This window comes from Eumetopias jubatus, unplaced genomic scaffold (genome assembly GCF_037043125.1).
Source record: "Eumetopias jubatus isolate StellerSeaLion01/CBP00866 unplaced genomic scaffold, mEumJub1_p1.0 scaffold_17, whole genome shotgun sequence".
Lineage (NCBI taxonomy): Eukaryota > Metazoa > Chordata > Mammalia > Carnivora > Otariidae > Eumetopias > Eumetopias jubatus.
Window position 1 is genome coordinate 67299591 of NW_028274823.1, and position 20347 is coordinate 67319937.

The 20347-nt window shown below is 41.3% G+C and overlaps 1 protein-coding gene across 1 annotated transcript in view; it reads left to right on the forward strand.

Annotated features, from left to right (window-relative positions):
• ANK3 (ankyrin 3) overlaps positions 1–20347 on the forward strand; it is a 251108-nt gene that overhangs the window by 142612 nt on the left and 88149 nt on the right. The window contains exons 25-28 of the mRNA XM_088019888.1: positions 1838–1891; positions 8687–8810; positions 10387–10398; positions 13660–13762. Of these exons, the coding sequence (XP_087876014.1) occupies positions 1838–1891; positions 8687–8810; positions 10387–10398; positions 13660–13762 (293 nt within the window). The remainder of the gene's footprint in view (positions 1–1837; positions 1892–8686; positions 8811–10386; positions 10399–13659; positions 13763–20347) is intronic.

The following is a 20347-nucleotide window of genomic DNA, read 5'->3' on the forward strand; positions in this document are numbered from 1 at the left end:
TTTTTTTTTTTATCAGACAGAGGCAACTATCAGTGAATCCTGCTTCTGCTATAGATTAGAATTGTGGTGCGAGAACATGAGAGGGAGAGCTTTGAGGGTTTGGGTCTTCAGTGATTGTGTGTGTGTGTGTGTGTGTGTGTGCATACTATATACGTATATACATATATATGTATGGGTCAAACGAAATGAGTGCATTTTCACCCACTGATGGACATATGTTGCTTGTCACTTGGATGGCAATTGTTATACTATAATCCAACTTCAGAGACCCTACAAACATGGCCCAACATGGCCCTCACTTCCCACAACTCAGTTGCCTATCACTTTAATAAAGCTGGCTGCTTGCTGTTCTCAGAACATTCCCCCTCTTTCCCTCTCGTGCCACGTCCTGTGGCTGGGGACGGCCTACTTCCCACTTCCACTCCTCTCGGCCTGTCTTTACTCACGCACCTCCGTTCAACATCTGCCCCACCTCCTCAATCAAAGGTGATGCCCTCTTCCTGGGAGCTCTTGGATATGTCTGTGATTTACTCTTGCACATCCTCTGGCACGGGTGTGGTGGCGAAGAGCTTGGGCTATCCCAGACTCTACCGCCTTCTAGACATGTGATCTTTAAACAATAACTGCACCTCTCTGAATCTGTGTCTTCATCTAGAAAAGGGAAATGAGAGTACCTGCTTCTTGGGGTTGAAGAGTAAACGAGACGTGCATATAAAGTGCCCAGCACAGTGTCTCACACATGCAAAGCACTAAGTCAATCATAACCGGCAGGAGACGTAGTACAGTATTTCTATTATTGTTTGTGTCCCGGTCTTTATTGGAGACAAAATGCCTCAAAGGCCATAGTTGGCTTTATTCGTAACAGAGTCTAGACCAGTGCCCTCCTGTCTCACTGCTCAAAGTGTGGTTTGCAGTCCCCTGGGAGCTCGTTCCACACGCAGAATCTTGGGGCCAGCCTCAGACCTGTGGAGTCAGTGTCTGCAGTTTAACAAGGTTCTCAGATGATGCAAATGTATGCCTGGAAATTTAGAAATACTACACTCCATTCACTGAATTCCGTTGCTGAAGCAATTTTAATTACTCTTGTAATTCCCAGCAGGAAAATAGATACTTAATTCTCTCAAATCAATACTGCCATTAGATAACTGTCACTTATGTGTAAGGATCCCTTAAACCAGTGCTTATCACAGTGTGTGGTTCTTGGACCCGGAGCATCAGATTCCCTTGGGAACTTGTAGAAATGCAAATTTTCAGGGGGTTCTAATGCATCCTACAGATTGAGAACCACCACTTTAGAACACTGGGGAGCTATTAGAAGTGTCACATAAATAATGTGCATCGCCTTCTTCCTGCCTTGTGATTTTATCCCTCCCGTTCCATCTCTTTTTTTCAAGATTGATTGATTGATTGATTGATTGATTTGACAGAGAGAGACATAGCGAGAGAGGGAACACAAGCAGAAGGAGAAGCAGGCCTCCCGCCGAGCAGGGAGCCCAATGCGGGGCTCGATGCGGGGCTCAATGCGGGGCTCAATGCGGGGCTCGATCCCAGGACCCTGGGATCATGACCTGAGCCAAAGGCAGACGCTTAACGACTGAGCCACCCAGGCGCCCCCTTCCTGTTTCATCTCTTAAATAGTAAGGTCACATAGCGTAAAGAATGGAGTTTCCATGTTTGCCAAATATTTGCTGGGGCACATACCTATCTTCACATCTACCTGGCAGTCCTGTGTGTGTCAAAATACCTATTCTGGCATATGGAACACAGCCTATATGATTTATATGCAGTCCCTGTATTTTTTGTTTTATTTTGTTAATTTTATTCATTTTTTGAATAGGTGATAGGTGCACATGGTATAAAATTCCCAAGGTACAAGAGTTTACTGTGAAAAGTAAGTCTCCCTCCTCCTCACTCCAGTAATATAGTTGCTGCCTCCAAAGGGAATCACTGAATTTTTATTGCACATATTTATTGAGCACCTGCTATATGCTGGGCACTGTTCTGGGCACTGGATGTGGAACAAAACAGACAAAAACCTCTGCCCTCACAGAGCTTACACTTTGGTTACCAGTTTCTTATAGTATTTGTTCAATAACATCACATATTACAGTAGTTAAAAAGTGGGGCTCTGCCGTCAAACCAACTGACTTTGAATCCAGTTTTACCCAATTTCTAAGTGATCGTGGGTTATCTGCCACTCTGAACTAGGTTTTCTTTATATTGAAATGGAGACAACAATTCTATTTCATAAGGTTGTTACAAGAATCTCATGAGATAATGCTTACAAAGCACCACACTGTGCCTGGAACATAGTAAATGCTCAGTAGCTACTAGGGGTGATTATAATGGTGCGCTCTCATGCTACTATTCTATAAGGTAGACTAGACATGCTGAGAGGATTTGTTTTCCCAAGTTTTCATTTCTTTTCTTTGCTATGTGGTGGTCAAAACAATCACTTTTTTTCAGAATGAGCACACTAAATCTAAGTTTTGATCATTAACTATTTGTGAGACTATTTGCTGAGTTCTACTGAGAAAGCAGATCCTAAAAATCACTTGAGTCTAGATCCTATGTTCCTCTGTATTCTTTCCAATCTATCCTTTTTTTAAAATCCCACATAATTTGAAGGTTTTCTACTGTCAGTTCATTCGAAGGTGTAATATTAACTGCAACTGCATAATGTTACAAAGTAAAATACTGTGGGAAGAAGATTGTGCATTTCATAGCAGAGGAATGAAGCACTTCTGAGCAAAGTTTCAGACCATATAACTTGGTATAGTTACCTTAAGGAACTTTCTTTATGATTCTTGTCTCCAGACAGAGGGGAAAACAACTTTCAACCCCTGGGAAAGCAACAAAAGTATTCCTCAGTGATGATCTTAGGATGGAAAACAGAAAAAAATGACATGCAAAAAAAGAAAGAACTCCTAGGGCATGAAAACACTTTTAAATATTAGCCAAGAAATGTTTCCTCTATTCAGCATAAAAGGGCTGATTAGTGGGCACAATGTAAGATTGCGGGGAAGTTGGGTTAGGTACATTCCGTCACATGGTAGGAGGCCTACGAAGAGGGGATAGCTGGAAAATTGAAGTGAAATGCCTCTGAACAGCATTTATTATTTGGTGATTGGTGGGATTGAGGTAGACTGGGGTGTTTTGTGTTCTCCTTTAAACATTTTCCAGACACTAGTATTTTATTATCAGAAATGGATTAACAATGAGAACAACACCAGTGCTCATAATTTTAAGAGGCATAAAGTCAATACTAAATAGATGAGGCTTCCTCTCGTGGCATTTACCAGGGTAGTCTCCCTGGACTTGGTCTGTGCTAATCAGGTAGCACGCTACAGAGCTCTCAATTCACTAGGGATGCATTAAGAAATCAGCGTGTGACCTCTTTGGCCTACCTTTGGACCTTGTCATTTCTCATTCCTCTCTTGTTTCCACTGCTTACTGCACTGTAATGACACACCTCTAAAATCTGTGGCTTAATTTATTATTATCTCCCATGGTTGTGTGAGTTAACTGGGTTCAGCTGGATTCTTGAGCTCTTTGCTGAGGTTACAGTCGGGTAGCAGCTGGGGTGGGAGCAATATGGCAGAATGTTCGATGTGGTATCTTCAGTTATAGGTCTGTCAGCCCCACAAGGACGGCCCCGAAACAGCTGAGGGCTAGCTGGGCATCTCTCTCTCTCTTTCCATGCTCCCTATGACTTCTTTGACTCTCTTTACAGCATGGTGGTCTCACAGTAGTCACATATCTTACATTGGGATTGGCTTCCCCCAAACTATTGTTCAAAAGAGAGCCAAGGAGAAACTTCAAGGTTTCTTTGAACTAAAATGAAAAGTCATGCAAAATGACTTTCCCTGCATTTTATTGTTCAAAATTGAACAAGCCCAAATTCAATGAAAGAGACACGGTTCGTGGTGGGGGTGGAGAGAAAGCTTCTTTAAACACTAGCTGCCACACCCTCCTCACCACAAAATACTCAAATTTATCTACCACACAACTGTTATAACACTGTACCAAACGCTTCAAGGAAGCATAAACCCACACAAGTGCTTCTTAGTAAGTGAAAATATGTGGTTCTTGCTAATATATATATATATATATATTTCAACTAAATATATCTGATATTCTATCAGAGTTGTCCATTATCTTTGTTGGCTTATCTATGGTCAGGCCTGTTGGTCAGAAGCTATTACTAATCAAAAGATCTCTGGGTTGTAGAATGAATTAGACTGTTAACAAGCCGTTCAACACAATTCGTATCATTCCTTTCTAATTTTTGGTATAATAGTGTGTTGTACTGTACAAAATTATAGAATATTTTGTTTATTGAAAGGAGAGTGAGTGTGAGGTCTATTATTATTCAATCCATCAATCAACAAATACTTATTGAGTACCTAGGAGCCAGGCCTTGCGTTAGGCAGTGGAGAGCAGAGACGTGTGCTGCTGTGGTTGGATTTTGCCTTTGCCACTCTCAGCAGTAGCAGTTGAAATGCTAAGTGTATGAGTTCATGCATTCAGATGTTTGGCCACCAGAGAAAGCTGTGTTACAGAATAACACTAACTGCTGATGAAGCCCTTATTCTGTGCATTATTTCATTGAATTCCCTCAAGAGGGCTGAGTTTAGAGGCAGAGTTATTATCCCAGGTTCGTAGGGGTGGAAACTGTGACTCAGAGTAAACAGTGTTCCAAAGGTCACCTAATTAGTAAATGATGAAGCCGGGATTTGAATCCAGAGCACCAACTATGCAAAACTGCCTTAAAGTAATACCATCGCCTGGGTTTCTACTTTCTACCCCTTGTAAGAAATGTTTTCACCATGTCATAAGGCTATTTTAATGAATCTTTGGCCAAATATATTGACAGCTCTCACCCCCATTTCAACTCTGGGCATCTGTTGGTTTCATAGCGACCATTTCAGAAGTCTAAGAAGGATGGGTAAAGAATAGAAACTTAACTTTATTAACAGTTTGCTATATACCAGTCATCAAGCTTGGCATGCCAGAGAGTGCTAAGTTGCTGTGGCCTGTAGATGAGCAGAATATCACAACCACCAGCCTCTTTATTTTTTTTCTCACCCATCCCCCCCCCACCTCCCCTCTGCAACCACCAGTTTGTTCTCTGTATTTAAGAGTCTGGTTTTCTTTGATTTTTGTTTTGTTTTGGTTTTACTATGCTCTTTAATAAAAGCAATGATGAAATCCAAAAATATTTATGGGGCTCTTGCAATATGCCAGGTTCAGGAAGAATTTGGTTCCTAATCTAGCATGGATCTTACCCTCCAATGGGAGAAACTAAACAGACGTTTTACCTGGCAATACGCTCTGACACGGGAAGCCCACACGAAGAACAGTGCACTAACTTAAGATGGTGAATCCAGGACAGGAGGAATTTTAGAGTCAAAGACTGAAGAGATTACTCAGGTGAAGAAGAGGAATAAAGGTTCCATCAAGAGTGCACCCTATGTACTGGTTCAAGTCTAAAGAGTTTCCAGAATTCTAGGGACTGAAATAATTCTGTATAACAGAAGGGCAACAGGTGTGCAGGACTGGCCAGGGAAAGTCCGGCCGAGAAGTCAAGAGGAAGGAACATTTTCATTGCAGTCCTTGTTAGGAAGCTTGACTGAGCGGCAGTCATTGAATGAGGCTTTGCTAAGCAGTTTAGATCTTAAGTGCAGATGTGGAAAACAGATTAATGTTTAGTCATTTTATCCATTTTAACCATGACTTCCCCTTCCATTCTTTGCAAAGTTGGAAATTTCTTCTTTTGCTTGGGAATATTTTTCAGTACATTTTCAATACATATTTTTCTTTTGCTTGGGAATATTTTTCAATACATAATTCAAGCCATTATAAATGGCTTCCCTTCTATTCCTGCAAATTTACCATGTTGATTAGTCAGGCTGCTCAAATTAAAGACCCGGGTCTCCTGTCATCTTACTATTAGATGGGTCACGCATTCATTGATCTCTGCATTTATCCAGGAAAAACAAATGTGTTCCCCACTTCATCAGTTCTACAGATTCAAATTTCTGTATCTTTAGAGAACAATCCAGCAGATAGACACACTCATGGAAAAATGCTGTAAACTACTTGTTTCAGCAAGAGCGTTCAAAACCTTTTACTTAGTGTCTAGCCTAACTTTCCAGCTAGTCTGAGAAAAAAGCCATTGAAATCGCCTCTCAAGCGTCCCCAGATGGAGGATGCAGAAGTCCTGCTAGTTTTTTCCTTCGCTGCCAACACAAACAGGGTGGAGCAGCTCAAAAGGGAGGCCAGGAGTCCCAGAGAGAGGGAAACAGTGTAACAGCAAAGTGACGGAAGCGCCTCCTCTGGGCTGCGTCCTGCCCTCTGCAGCAAAGACCTCTTCGCCCCTGCTTGGGCGCTCCCCAGCGAGCCCTCTCAAGGAGGGAGCACCAGGGAGTTCCTTTGAGGGTGTTAAAGAGCCGAAAGAACTTGTGCCCAAAGTGAAGCAAACATCCACTTGCTTTATCCAGCTCATCTCACTTCTGCTCCTTTCTTCCAACTCTTGATAAAAAGCAGTGGGGATTCATGTATCCTCCAGTGCCGTTCGGAGAGATCCGGGAACCACTGCGGCTCCCTTCGGCCCCCCAGTTTCAGCACCTCGGCTCAAGGGCAGGCCCTCCCTCCGGCTCTTTTTTTCCCCTCCTTCCACCTGACAGGGACCATAAATAACTAGGGCTCCTGGTGTTCGCAGCCGAGAACAAAGTTGAAAGTTTGCCTGGAGCTCCAGGCCACTCCCCGCCTGGGCCACTTCTTTGTTTTCTTCTGTTTTTCCTCTACCTGGGTTGGCCGTTTCTTCATTCATGTTGGAGAAGAGTCACCTCGTAATTAAACGCAGCACCCCACTCGCTGGCTATCCCTAGATTTAAGGCTGCCTCGGTTACCCGGTTAGGCACCGGCCATTGGTATCAAATTACCGAAAGTCTACACTGGAGCAGTCCTCATATTTACATACAAATAACTCAAGGGCTTGCATTTATGTCACCATTCGGTCCTGCTAGAGGCTTGCCAGCGGAGTTTTTGGTCCAATCAGAAGGAGCTTTAAAAGGATGTCTGCAGAGTGATCAAAAGGGTCTTCTCAATTAAGGGTAGCCAGGTTTGGCTCTTTTTTATTTTATTTTTTTCTGGTTTGAAATATTAAAAATCTTTGAACTCTGATGAGTTAGAAAAAGATGTGTACTTCAACTGCCTGTGAGGAGATGAAGTTGCTGAGCGGAACCCAGCGGCGGTGGTGAAGTCGGTGAATACAACCCAGGGGTCGGTTTGTTTGGGCTGATTCCGAGGTACATTCTAAATCACTGCTTAAGGAATTCCTGGAAACATCAGGGAAACATTTGATCAGCCCCGCCTGGTGGAAATGGCTTTACCACAGAGTAAGCGCTTTCTTTAAGTCGTACTTGGTGTGTGCTGTGTTTGTTTCAGATGCAGTGAATGTGCAAATAGCCCAGCTGTGAATAGTTACTTAAAATAATCTCTCTCGGTACTGGGTAGTAGTAGAAAGCAGATCTGTTTATTTTTTATATTTGCAAAAACAGTAGTTGACAGTGTATTTTTAGACTTGATTGGTAGTTTAAAAGCTAAGCTCTTGTGGTTTCCTGGGTTTAAATGAATGGAAATTATAAACGGTACTGAATGAAGGAATTGGAAAATATAGCTGGGACAGATGAATCACTTACCTTTGAGAAAACATAACATCCACGCTTTTGAAATCTCTCGCGGCCAGCCAAGCTTGTGTCCAGAAAGGGAAGGAGAGTCATAAAAAGGGGATTCAGTTTGCCTGCTTTGCAGAATGAACTTTTCCACAGACTGTGCTACGTTTTCAAAAGGATGGGAACCGTCCCAGAGGGCAAAAGGCATTTGAAAAACCTGCTCTGTCACTCCTGGAATGTGGTTTTTCCGTGAGGTCATGTTATGCCTATGTAGCTAGTAAAAGTTTTACGGAATTAACTCTTTGTATTGATGGGCCGAGAGCAATTTATATAGTCCTTCTTTCAAAGTGCTGGTCTCTGCCTTTGGTCTCTATAGAAGGTAGAGCTCCTTTCCAAGTGGCCTTCCAGCCCTGGGGCAGCTGGACCGAGCTGTTCATGTGACAGGTGTAGAAACAGTTTGGAATTGATGTGTTTCAAGGTTCTCCAGCGAAGCAGTGATAGTTCCGGTTAAATGACTTGCTAGTTTCTTACATAAGCCCCAAACTGAAATCTTGTGTGTGAGAAGACATTTAAAAAAAAGTCCACTCCCTTCCCATGTCTAATTTCCAGAGTACTAATGGTGAGGTGGCTCTTAGTTTGCAATCCACGTCCATTCGGACAAGCTGCCCTCCTCGTGGTGAGGCGTGGAAAACTGACAAAAAAGATCCACCTTTCTAGTCAGCTGGGGCTTGGGGGGGTGAGGGCGGGGAATGAGATCGGGGAAATGTTTTAAAATTGGTACTGAACCCCAGGAGCCCTTCCGCTACTTACATTCACTCTTGAAATTATGAACTAACCTCCCTTCTTTTTCCTTCTAAGCGGCAGTAACGCATATTATCCAGGGGGTAAGGGAAAGTGAATGAGAACATGGGTGATTTGCTGATGACCAAAAGAGTGGTTTTCTCCACAACAGACGCGTTTTCAAGAAAGGGAAGCTTCTGATTCTGGCTTGCTTTGTGCATCGGCAGGTGAGGACGCCATGACAGGGGACACGGACAAGTATCTTGGGCCGCAGGACCTTAAGGAGCTGGGTGATGACTCTCTCCCCGCCGAGGGCTACATGGGCTTCAGTCTCGGGGCCCGTTCTGCCAGGTATTTTATCGTTGCTGGTTTTCACAGTTAATTTAATACAACCATGATTTGTCATCAACCAAAGTCATTTTCACGTTTCACATTATCCTCCAGTGTGCTCTTTGGATGAGGGTGTGAATTTGGTAGAATGTTCTCACCGCCGGTGTACATGCTCTGCAGCGTTCTTTTGCGGTTTTTCGGTCCTTGATTTTCCGTGATTAACATGTCGAGTGTTGGTTTGTTCCCACCTTGCAGTCATGCTTCAGGCATGATAGTAGAAGAGTTCACTGACAGAACTGGGAGGGCCAATGTGGTCTCCGTGTTTCAAAATTAAATTGTGTTCCATAGTGAATGAAAAAAATCTTATTTTCCAATAAGTGCGATGCAGTTGTATGGATTGCTCACTATTTTCTTTTCTTCACTGAAAGCATCATTCATGATTGAGACTTAAAAGAGGATTTTTGAGAAAAAAAATTACATATAGTTTATTAGGATTGTCTGCCAAGTGTTTGGGTATCTCTTCTAAAACTGCCATTACCTTGTTTACAAGGGAGGTGTCAGGAGTGCTACTGGACCTACCCAAAGTCACAGACAGGAATTCAATCCTTAAAACTGAAGTGTAAAACTTTTGCATGTGAAAAACCTTGGCTCATACTTACCTGACGCTGGCTGAAAGAAACAGGACCTTGTCCAGAATTTGGGGACTTCTTTTCCCTGGTTGGTTTAACAGCATGTTTGCTGACAGTTAAGTTATTTTAAAGCTAATAATTAAGCTTTCTAAGCCAGAGCCCTGAGGACATTTTCCTATAGTTTAAGGATCTGTTGTAAAAAGTTTCATTGTCTAATAGTAAATGGCACTTCCCACAAAGTAAAGCCTGGGAGTTTATTCTCAGTGTTGTTGATGTGGCCAGTGTAGATACTGAATTGATTTTTCTTCCAGTTAGTCTTTTTATTAGTGTATTTATAAAAGTCCTTAAAGGCTTATTGTAACAGGTATCATTAATAGGAAGGGGAAAATAACTTTTTAAAAATACCTGATGTTTCAGGTAAGCACGCAGAGCCACAAAGTACAACTGAAAATAGGCAGAATCTCAAAGGATCTCAAGAGAGAATTCTATTTAGAGGCTTAAAAGCTTTTGCAATCCAGTAACTAGCTGATTCTCTTCCTCAGATAATATGTAAAAGCTACATTTTGTGAATCAATCATTTGTATATAGAAAATTATAGACGCTGACATCCAGTGAGAGATGAAACCAGCATATTGTCTCTTATAGTTTTTCTCAAGACAGTTCTAAGGCTTCCACACTTCTGGTCTTGATTGCACCATTATGATTTGTTGCTATTATGTGTAACTCATTTTTTTTACATTGGCAACTCATGTTATGCTCAGAGGCAAATCTGCAAAAAAATCTATAAAGCCAATATATTTTTTAAAGTATTGTTAGAATATTACCAAATATAATATTCTGAGTGTAACATTTAAAAGGAATACATTCAATGTGTAACTCATTCAACCATAACATTTTTTTCTTTTTTCCCTGTCTGATTTTTTTGCTTTCCACTTCTCCTTTGTTTTTCTAAAAATACTTTAAATTAGTCCCAAGATCAGGTAAGAAGATATGTCCCTTTTACGGTGTTTTCTGCCCTTCCCTGATTCATATTCTCATTTTTATTTTCTTTAGCATTGTGCTGTGCTTTGCTGCAATGTGCTTTTCTTTTTTTTTCCTGCTCAAAGTTAGAAAATCACTTTTGTAATTCTGAGAAACTTAGGAAGTAACTAACTATGACAAGAGATGTGACTAATGCAGAATTGAATACTTAAGGAATTTCTTTCCTTTAACAAAGTTTGTATAGTGCATGAAGTAACTTTCATTGGGTTTGAAGAAAAAGTCTTGATTTGAAAAGCAGTCTGTTTGCTGGTGGCCGTTTTATTTGACTTTGTGCTAGGTACATTAGTATAATTTTAGACTTCTGAGGCATGTGTTTTTCTAACACTTCCTGTATTTAACACTTAGGGTGTACCGATGGCTACAAATAATATAGTTGACCTTAGTTAAAAACAATTTAATGCTTTCCAGATCCCCATGCAAATAATATCTAGTTTTAGTAGCTGAAAGGGCTCCGATGTATTAGGGATTCAGAGCGAAGCTTGATAGGCATAATGAGCTCCATCTGTCTAATATAACTTGGTTGGGAACAGTGAGGAGCAGGAACTTAGACATTGTATAAAACGAAGACATCTTTAGGCTTTTCCATTGACAGCACCCAGTTTCTAGGCTCTGTTCTTCAGTTGGCACTCATACAGAAGTTAAAAGAAAGGATATTTTTTAAAATATTAACAAATCTTAGATTTAAAAACTGAAGGTAAAATGAATAGGTAATAAATTTTTTAAACATTTAAGTGTTTGTTCAGATATCCTGTAACGTGGTTCTTACATACCCCCACCAATGTTAGCATATGCAATGGAAACCAGAATTTCTAGAAATGAATGTGCAGTGCAGAGTGGGGCTTCCCAGTGCCTCCCACACCACATCACTGGGGCAAATGGAACCTTGCTATGAGTGCTAGAAGTTACACTGATGATATAGCCCCTAGCCACAAAAGACTGTTTAAATTAAAATTAGTAAAAATTAAATAAAATTCATTTCAGTTCTTCAGTCACACTGGCCACACCTCAGGTGTTCAGCGGTCATATGCGGCCAGTGGCCACTGTCTTGGATGGTGCAGATTAAAACATGCCCATCATTGCAGAAGGTTCTATTGGACAGTGTTGAGTTAGAGAGTAGAAAGACAATATCTGCTTTTAGGGGAGGTAGATTGTATTTGAGAGAAGGTAAGGGGCTAGAAACAGGAGTAACAGAAAAAAAAAAAATGTTTGCCACTGAAGCAGGAAAAAAAAATGAAGAGTTATGTGTCCTGTGACTGGGTCCAGAAGGCCCGCCCATGCAAGTGGCCAGGCATGTGGCTTACTAGGTAACTCCTCTGTGTAGAAATAAGGCTTAGTTCTTTCTGGTTTTGTTTTTGCTTCTCTATCCAGTCTCTAACATTTGTGCCTTACTCATAAGAGTCAGTATATATTTGCCGAATACACTAGAGAACGATGGTTATTTTGAAGTTGAAGATCCCCCCCAAGATTCTGGTGGAAGGCAAGACTCTAATCCTAGAAGAATGCATCTACTCATTTGTGTAGACCCTTAGAATGATTCCTGTGATTCAGGGGCCTCTGTATCTTGTTACAAAAATACCCACCTTGGGTAATATTTAGTATAGTGAGCAGTGGAGAAAAGAAGTCGTTTTGTGCAAAGCAAGAAACCATTTCTTATATACCTCTTTGCTGTTTTCCCTGTCACACACTCACAAGGCAAGGCCAAGGCCTGATTCTATTGGTAAAGATTCAAGCAGCCACATTTAGATCCAGACAGTTTATTGTTTACATGGGCAGTGACGGGTGGCAACTTCCCACTGTCCTTGTCCTCCATATGAGTAAGGACGCCACCGAAACAAAAGGGGCTGGACTGCCGCTAAGAGGTTTCTTGTTCTGCAGCTCTGTTCCAAGGAGGGCAGGGCAGGAAGTGTCAGACCTCATTCAAAACAAGAGGCAATGCAAAGTTACCTTATGACAGCCTGTCATGATAGGGGGGATAGGGAGGCAAGACAGACATGACCTCAGAGCAGCTCCTCACAAGCTTGTCCTCTGTTTCTGGAGGATTAATCCCAAGGCGTTCTGCCAAGGCTCGGATTAGCTGCAATCCCAGTATGCATATGTACAGTCTTCCCAACATCCCTTACTCTATTGTTTTTTTAAGTCGAGATGTAATTAACATATAACATGTTAGTTTTAGGTATACAAAATAATGATCGCCACAATAAGTCACATTAACATCCATCACCACACATAGTTACAAATATTTTTTTCTTGTGATGAGAACTTTTAAGATCTACTCTTAAGTGGCGTTTAAATACTCAATACAATATTATTAGCTAAGTCGCTGTGATGTATACTGCATTCCCAGGACTTACTTATTTTATAATTGGAAGTTCATACCTTTTGACCATCTTTGCCCACTTCTCCTGCCCTGCCACCCCCTCCCCCCAACCCTCCATTGGTTTTTAGTTTCGAGGTCAGTGTGTGAGAGGCATTTCAGGATGTCAGGTGTCTTGCACTCTGGGAACCTCAGGGGCTGTGTAGAGGATTTAAGAGAGGCTAGAGAGGAGAACAGTATAAGGCACAAGGAAGGAAGGAGGAGAGCAAGGAAAGACAAAGTAACCAGACGTGAAATCTGAATTTTTCAAGGCCAGAAAGATGGCAAAGATCACGCAAGGTCTATTTGTCATACGACCTTTTTTTATGTTTTCCATGAGTCCAGCTATAAACCCGAGCTCTTACTAGGTTAAACCTATATCTGGTTTCCAGAGACTTATGAACCCACCCATTTGCAGCGGACAGAATTCCATTCAATAGTGCAAGGTGAACAGATACGGACCAGAAATAAAGGAGACTCTAACATATGGTCTTACCATAGAAAACTCTCTCCAATTATCAGATTATCAAGAGTCATCTGGTTCTTCTCAATTGCCCTGTTGGTTCAGCTGTCATAGTGAAACATCCAAAGTTTTCATGCATTTCATATTCTCACAGATTTAACACCATTTGGCCTAATTTTAAACAAAATCTGATCATGAGATTGTCCAAGCTGAAGAGATTTCCTCAAATATAAGGGATTTTATTTTTGATGATGTCTTTTCAAGAACGACTTCTGTTGATATTTTTAGCCATCTTGCCTGTTTTCAAAGTTGCATGCATTAATTTTATTTTATTCATCTCATCATCATCCACCACTCTTGAATGGTTAACTGTAAATACAACAGCCTCCGCTCCTTCAGTTCGGATAGGTCGTACACCTTGAACAGAAGCTCCTACGCACGGGACAGCATGATGATTGAAGAACTCCTAGTACCATCCAAAGAGCAGGTATGTGTTCTCCTTCAAATATTCTTGGATTGTTGAATTTCCATTGCTATGATTGAATCGAGCTCTTTGTCCCGTGACAAAAACAGTATTTCTACATGTTTGATTTTGCATTCATAAATCTTCCTGTACTGCCATGGACACAGGAAAAAAATCATTGGTTAAAAAAAAAAAAGAGGAAAAAAAATCAATTGTGCCGTATACAGAAAAGGCCTGCTCGTCTGCAGGTGAATCCCTAATGGCCCACAGAGAGGAACTCAAAGTCCTAGCAAAGACATGGGTCACTTTCTCACTTCGAGGTCAAATCTATTTCAATTTTTTAAAAGAATTCATAATAATTGGTAGCTAACGTTGCTGACATCATCCACATGGGTGTTTGATTTTCCTGAACGTACTGGGTGCATGTTGGAATTTGCTAGAATTGTTTTTAGCATGTAGTTAAAGATGATATTGGTCGGGTTTTTGATCCCTTAATATCAAAGTTGCCTGTGATGGGCCTTCTCAAAACGTGATAGTATTTTGTTTTCTACCAGACTCTCTGCTGGTGTTCATGCCATTTCTTCTTTTCAGTAATTGTGGTTGAAAAGATACTGGTTTAATGCAAGAACATAGTCCTGCTGCATGTGGACTCAGGGTGGTTCATTCTTCTAGACACACACGGTAGCTGGTTTTAAATGTGCACCATCATGAGCTAATGATGGATGAAACTCTTTGGGCCATGAAACTAATTTCGAAGGTGGCTTATCATATTTAACCAATGTCAATAGTGGGTGAAATTATGCTAGACTTATTCAGTGAACAATGAAGGTAAATTAGAGCAGATGAGTAAGTGATAGGAACAATATCACCAAGTTAGAGGTTTAAGCAGCCGGTAGTCAGATTTTTGGGACTCCTCTGTGTTTAGAGATGGTGACTTCCAGACATATGGATGTACATTGTACTTCACAAGAACCTACAATAAATATTTTATTACTCTGCACTCTACACTCTCTAGAACATTCTTCGCAAGCAGATTTTACAGAGGTGAATACAGTGGCTGTTCAGTGTTTGGTCAGACATAAGCACCCTTTGTAGAATAATTACAGGGGCGATAGCATGTCAGGTTTAAGTGGGTATTGGCACGAGAGAAAGCACTTGTCTCCACTAATGAAGCTAAGCTCTTGGGTGTAAGGTGTTGCCCAGGTATTGGTTGAGATGTTCTGAGGAGCTGTCTCTTGGTTGGCTGTGGTCATTATCCTGGTCGGGTAATCCTGATCTCCTCACGTTCCCAATTAAAATGAGGTGTTATTGGATATATTGATGACACAACTGTAGACATGCCTTTTATTCTCCAGGCCTAAGGAAACCCCACAAAACTTAAAAAATCACAGGTGATAGATGCTTCCTTGGGTATCAGTAACACTTTGGTCATATACAAAACATGTGCCTAGTTCTAGAATGGGATCTCAACTGCTTGATTGAACCTAATTATGGTTTATATTTCTGAATATATATTTACTTTGGGACAAGGGTTTTGAAACTGGGACCACCACCAGCACCAGCACCATGAGCTCACCATCACCGCCACTCCCACGGCCATAGTTATACTGCCTTTCGAATTCTACCTGTCAACCTTCAAATAGAAGCATTTGCCATGCCGCAAGGCCACCAACAGACTTCCGAGGGTTCTCACACCATCGTTACCTGTTAGCTGCTGCGAGGACCCACTTACTCAGGTGGGCGGGAAGGGGCAGCTTTAATCAGAATGAAGGATTTGTGAAAAGAAAGAAAGAATAAGGAGAATTTTAGAGGTAAAGCTGATGTTCTTTCATTGAGTTTGTGGCTGCTTGAATTTGACAAGCACCTCTGTGGCTGTGACAAATAGCTCTGCAGAGTAGTCAGGGGAAAGGAGAGCTTAGGGCATCTCGAAACCTTTACAAATAAATCTTTAAGTTGATAACTGCAGAGGTGGGAAGTTGCTTTCTTCAGTGACCACGGAGAGTCCCATGGTCTGGCAGGTGTTCCTTGTGGAACTAGCATGTTTAATGAACACTTACACTATTCATGGCCACACAACTTCATGATAAATTCACCAGAGATTTGAAAAAAATGTATGAACAACATAAAGCCATCTTAGGGACAGTTGAGGACACTTGAAAATGTACTGGCTATATTGTTAGGAAATTATTGTTCTGTTAACAGTGACAACGTTATTAAAGCTATATAGGGGAATATCTCCATTCCGGGGGTATGCATGCTGCACTTTTCAGCAGTGAAGTAATCATTAAGTCAGCTCTTTATTTTCAAATGGTTCAGCCAAAAGAAGTGTGTGTGGAGAGAGAGAGCTCATGCGAGCATAAATATGGCAAAATGTTAATTTTTTAAAAAGAACTTATTTATGTGAGAGAGAGAGAGAGCACACATAAGCATGGCGAGGGGCAAAGGGAGAGGTAGGGAAGCAGACTCCCTGCTGAGCAGGGAGCCTGATGCAGGACTTGATCCCAGGACCCTGGGATCATGACCTGAGCTGAAGGCAGACAGTCAACCAACTGAGCCACCCAGGCACCCCAAAATGTTAATGTTGAATCTAGGAGAAGTGTATATGGGTATTTCTTATACAGTTTTTTTCCACATCTTTGTTTGAACTCTTTCAAAATAAAAACTTGGAAGAAAGGAGAAAACAAACTCCAAAAGAGGTATGTTGACTTCTTTAGTCTCTAGTATCTCATTTATTACAGAAGAGGGAAGAGACTAATTCCTCCAAAGAGAGACTTTACGAGGGAAGGGACTGGTTACATTCTGCAAGACTAATGAGAAGCATTTACTTGAGAAGTATGCTTCATATAAAGCACAGACTTTATATTAGAATTAAGTGGCAAACATTATTAGTTTATATCCATCATGCCTCTAAATCTGTATTTATAAACTTCAAAACGGAGTTCCTCCACAGTATTGATTTTGTCTAAAAGCATGCAAGAAGCCTTAAATATTTAGAATTCTTAAGGCAATGATACATGACTTACTGTCAGATTTAAAACTGCCCCATCATAGACCAGTTAAAATTGCGTTGACACATGAAGGTGGAAAATGAATAAAAATGAACTCTCCACGTGCAGCTCATTTTCAACAAAAGGAGACCTTACCAATACAAATCATAGTTAGTTGCCTCTTTATTATCGTGTTGCTGATTAGTCAGTTTGCACATTAACTGCAGTTAAAGTACAGTTGAGACTCAGGATAATTAGCACAGGCCTGCTGCACCCATATTCCTAAGAACCCAAGCTGTTGAAGGCAGGTATGGAGGCCAGAGCTGGGAATGGAGTTGGGAGAAGTGAGCCCATCCTCATGCCCTGCTGAGCCTTAATCATGAGCAGTCTGTAAATCACTTAATCCCCCCTTGGATAATCAAGAGTGGACCCTTATTACTGTGATACTGGGTTATCCATGAACTTCCTATACTTTTACCTTCCCTTTACCTTGTAATCAAGAGTCACCTGTAGATATGCCTCTGAAAATATATATGTAAAAAAATCATTTCTTGCATTTTTCAGGTTTTATTACTTAAGGCAGTGACTCTCAGCTCTGACTGCTCACGGGAATCGTCTTAAAGAATTTTTAAAACACTTTTGCTCACCATATGATTTCATTTATGTGGAATTTAAGAAACAAAACAAAGGAAGAGAGAGAGACAAACCAAGAAACAGACTCTGAACTAAAGAGAACAACCTGATGGTTATCAGAGGGGAGGTGGGTAGGGGTGGGTTAAGTAGGGATTCAAGAGTGCCCTGTCAGGTGATGAGCACTGGGCGGTGTATGGCAATATTGAATCATTATAACATACCCCTGAAACTCATATGGCTGTATGTTAAGTAACTGGAATTAGAATAAAAAGTTTAAAAAAAATTGCTCAGCGGCTGGGATGGCCTAGGCACAGAATTTTTTTAATACACCCAGAACTGAAAACCCCTGATTCCTAGTCAGAATTCTTTTTTTTTTTTTAAGATTTTATTTATTTATCAGAGAGAGAGAGAGAGCACAAGGAGGGGGAGCGGCAGGCAGAGGGAGAAGCAGGCTTCCCGCTGAGAAAGGAGCCTGATGTGAGACTCGATTCCAGAACTCTGGGATCATGACCTGAGCCACAGGCAGACGCCTAGCTGACTAAGCCACCTAGGCGTCCCCCTAGTCAGAATTCTTAATTGGGAGAAGGGGTGTCTGGCTGGCTCAGTTGGAAGCGCATGTGACTCTTGATCTCAGGGTCATGAGTTTGAGCCCTACCTTGGGTGTAGAGATTACTAGAATTTGTCATTGGGGCACACATTGGAATACCAGTGGCTCTTTGGAAAACAAGAGGCCTGCAGAATCAGAATCTCCCCTGCTGGGTTCCTGGGCACGTGTGTTTCTTAAGGCTCCACAGGTGAATCTCGGATGCATCTCTGGATAGGAACCATTGATTTAAAGTAACTCTGGCTGGGATCTTTTTGTATATTGATCATTCAACATCTAACTTATTTGTTTTATAAGCTCTGATTTGTGCGTGTCAGACTGTCTTGGAACAAGATTTGTGCTTGGAAACATTCTTTTCCAAAGAGAAGGTAACAAAGACAAGGCTGATTCCAAACTGAAGCCGGGTTGTCTAGGATGAATACAACAGACTGGTTCTGTCATTTCTTCTGACAGAATTACTGAAAGCAGCTGTCTGGTATGGCTTATGTAATTGCTGTGTATGATCCACACCAGCCAGTCCTCATGATCTAAATGGAATAACATTCAGGAGACATTTGTGTCAGGAGGTGTGGTGGTGCTTATGGTGACAATGGTGAAAACAGTTCATGAGCTCCTACTGTGTGCAAGACACTGTTTTAAGTGTTTTACTGATATCAACTCATTTACATTTCACAAAAACCCTTCGAGATAGTTTCTTGGCTCCATTAAAAAGAAGAAGAAACTGAGGCACAGTCAGCTTAAGTAACTCATCCCAGGGGACGCAGGTGATAAATGGCAGAGTCACTGGCCATGTGGCTCCAGGCCGCTTCCTTAGAGGCTGTCCATCTGCATTGCTCCGTGTGGGAAAGGAGCCATCAGAGAGCCCTCAGACTTTATACTCTGTTCCTTAAGATGTCACACTCATTAGTATTTTTAATATGGATGTGGTACCATCATCTTTATCCTTTTTAAATTTTTTTTAAAGATTTTATCTGAGAGTTAGCGAGAGGGCAGGGGGTAGGGGCAGAGGGAGAGGGAGAAGCAGACTCCCCGCTGAGCAGGGAGCCCAATGGGGGACTCCATCCCAGGACCCCAGGATCATGACCTGAACTGAAGGCAGATGCTTAACCGACAGAGCCACCCAGGTGCCCCATTTTTATCCGTTTTTTAGCTTATATTTAGACATGTGTTCTCTATTATGCTTATGCCAAATTCTAATAATAAATTTCTTATTTAATGTGACATAAAAGGAACCGACAACTTATATTCAGCAACGTTTTAAGAATTATGGAGAAAATTATTAGGCTAAAAGTCATGGCATGTAAGGCATCAGTAAAGGAATGGAAATACTTGACCTTCTCGTAGATAGGTAGAAGGCATGATAGTGGTCTCAAAATGATTTGCAGGCTAACCAATTAATTACACTTCCTTTGAATGACCCTAGTAGTATTTGTAAGACCAAGGGATGTATGGTATACAGCAAGCAGAAACATTTAATTCGGTATGATTTCTGGTAGTTATCCAAGAGTAGGAGAAGAGCAGAAATCACTTAGGGACGTGGGTTGGTTTTCACTTTTTTCGGTAGCAGACAGGATCTGATGGTCAAACCTGTACACCCATCCATTTCTCAATGTCATTTAGAAGGGTCAGAAATCCCTGCCTCTCCTCCAAGCATGGGCCCCAAACTTGGCCATTCAGAGCATTCCTTTTCCTGGATTACAGTGATTATTTTAGGTTAAAATGTAAAATCTAAGCCAGTCTAATGAGGCTCAAATTTGAGACTTTCTGTAGCCTTTTGGGGTTTGCTAAGTTCTAAAGATGGTATCAACCCAAAGCTGCTAAGAATGGAGCATGAAAACAAGCAATTCCTGCCATCTTTTGAGCCATGGCTGGATTCAGCCATGCCTGAAGTTAGTCCTTCCCAGACTTTCTTGCTATATAAACCAGTGAATTAATCTCAATCTCCTCCCACCCCTGGGAGGCGGGGAGTGTCTTAAGCCAGTTTAATTGGGGTTTTGGGCCGCACTAATATGTTTATATTGGTGGTGGTCAAACCCGACACGAACAGCCACATATCAAGGGCAACATAGAAAGTCTTCTAGCATCTTAAAAGTGCCATTCAATCTTGAGATTCTATTTTATGCTTTCTCTCTAGAGCTAAATAAATGTAATCTTAACAAAATAAGAAAATGAGCTATAGTTTAAGAGAATAGCTATAAATTTGGGTGTTCTAAGCAAAAACTTTTAGAAAAACATTCTTTGCTAATTGCTCACTAAGCAATGAGAGCCTTCCATTTCCTTTCAATTCCGTTGCTACAGGGGCAGTGCATCCATGAAAAAAGAGAAATGGGGCAGCTTCGAGGCCCTGTCCCTCTCTTAGGAGGCTTAGGAGGTTGCTTTGATTTT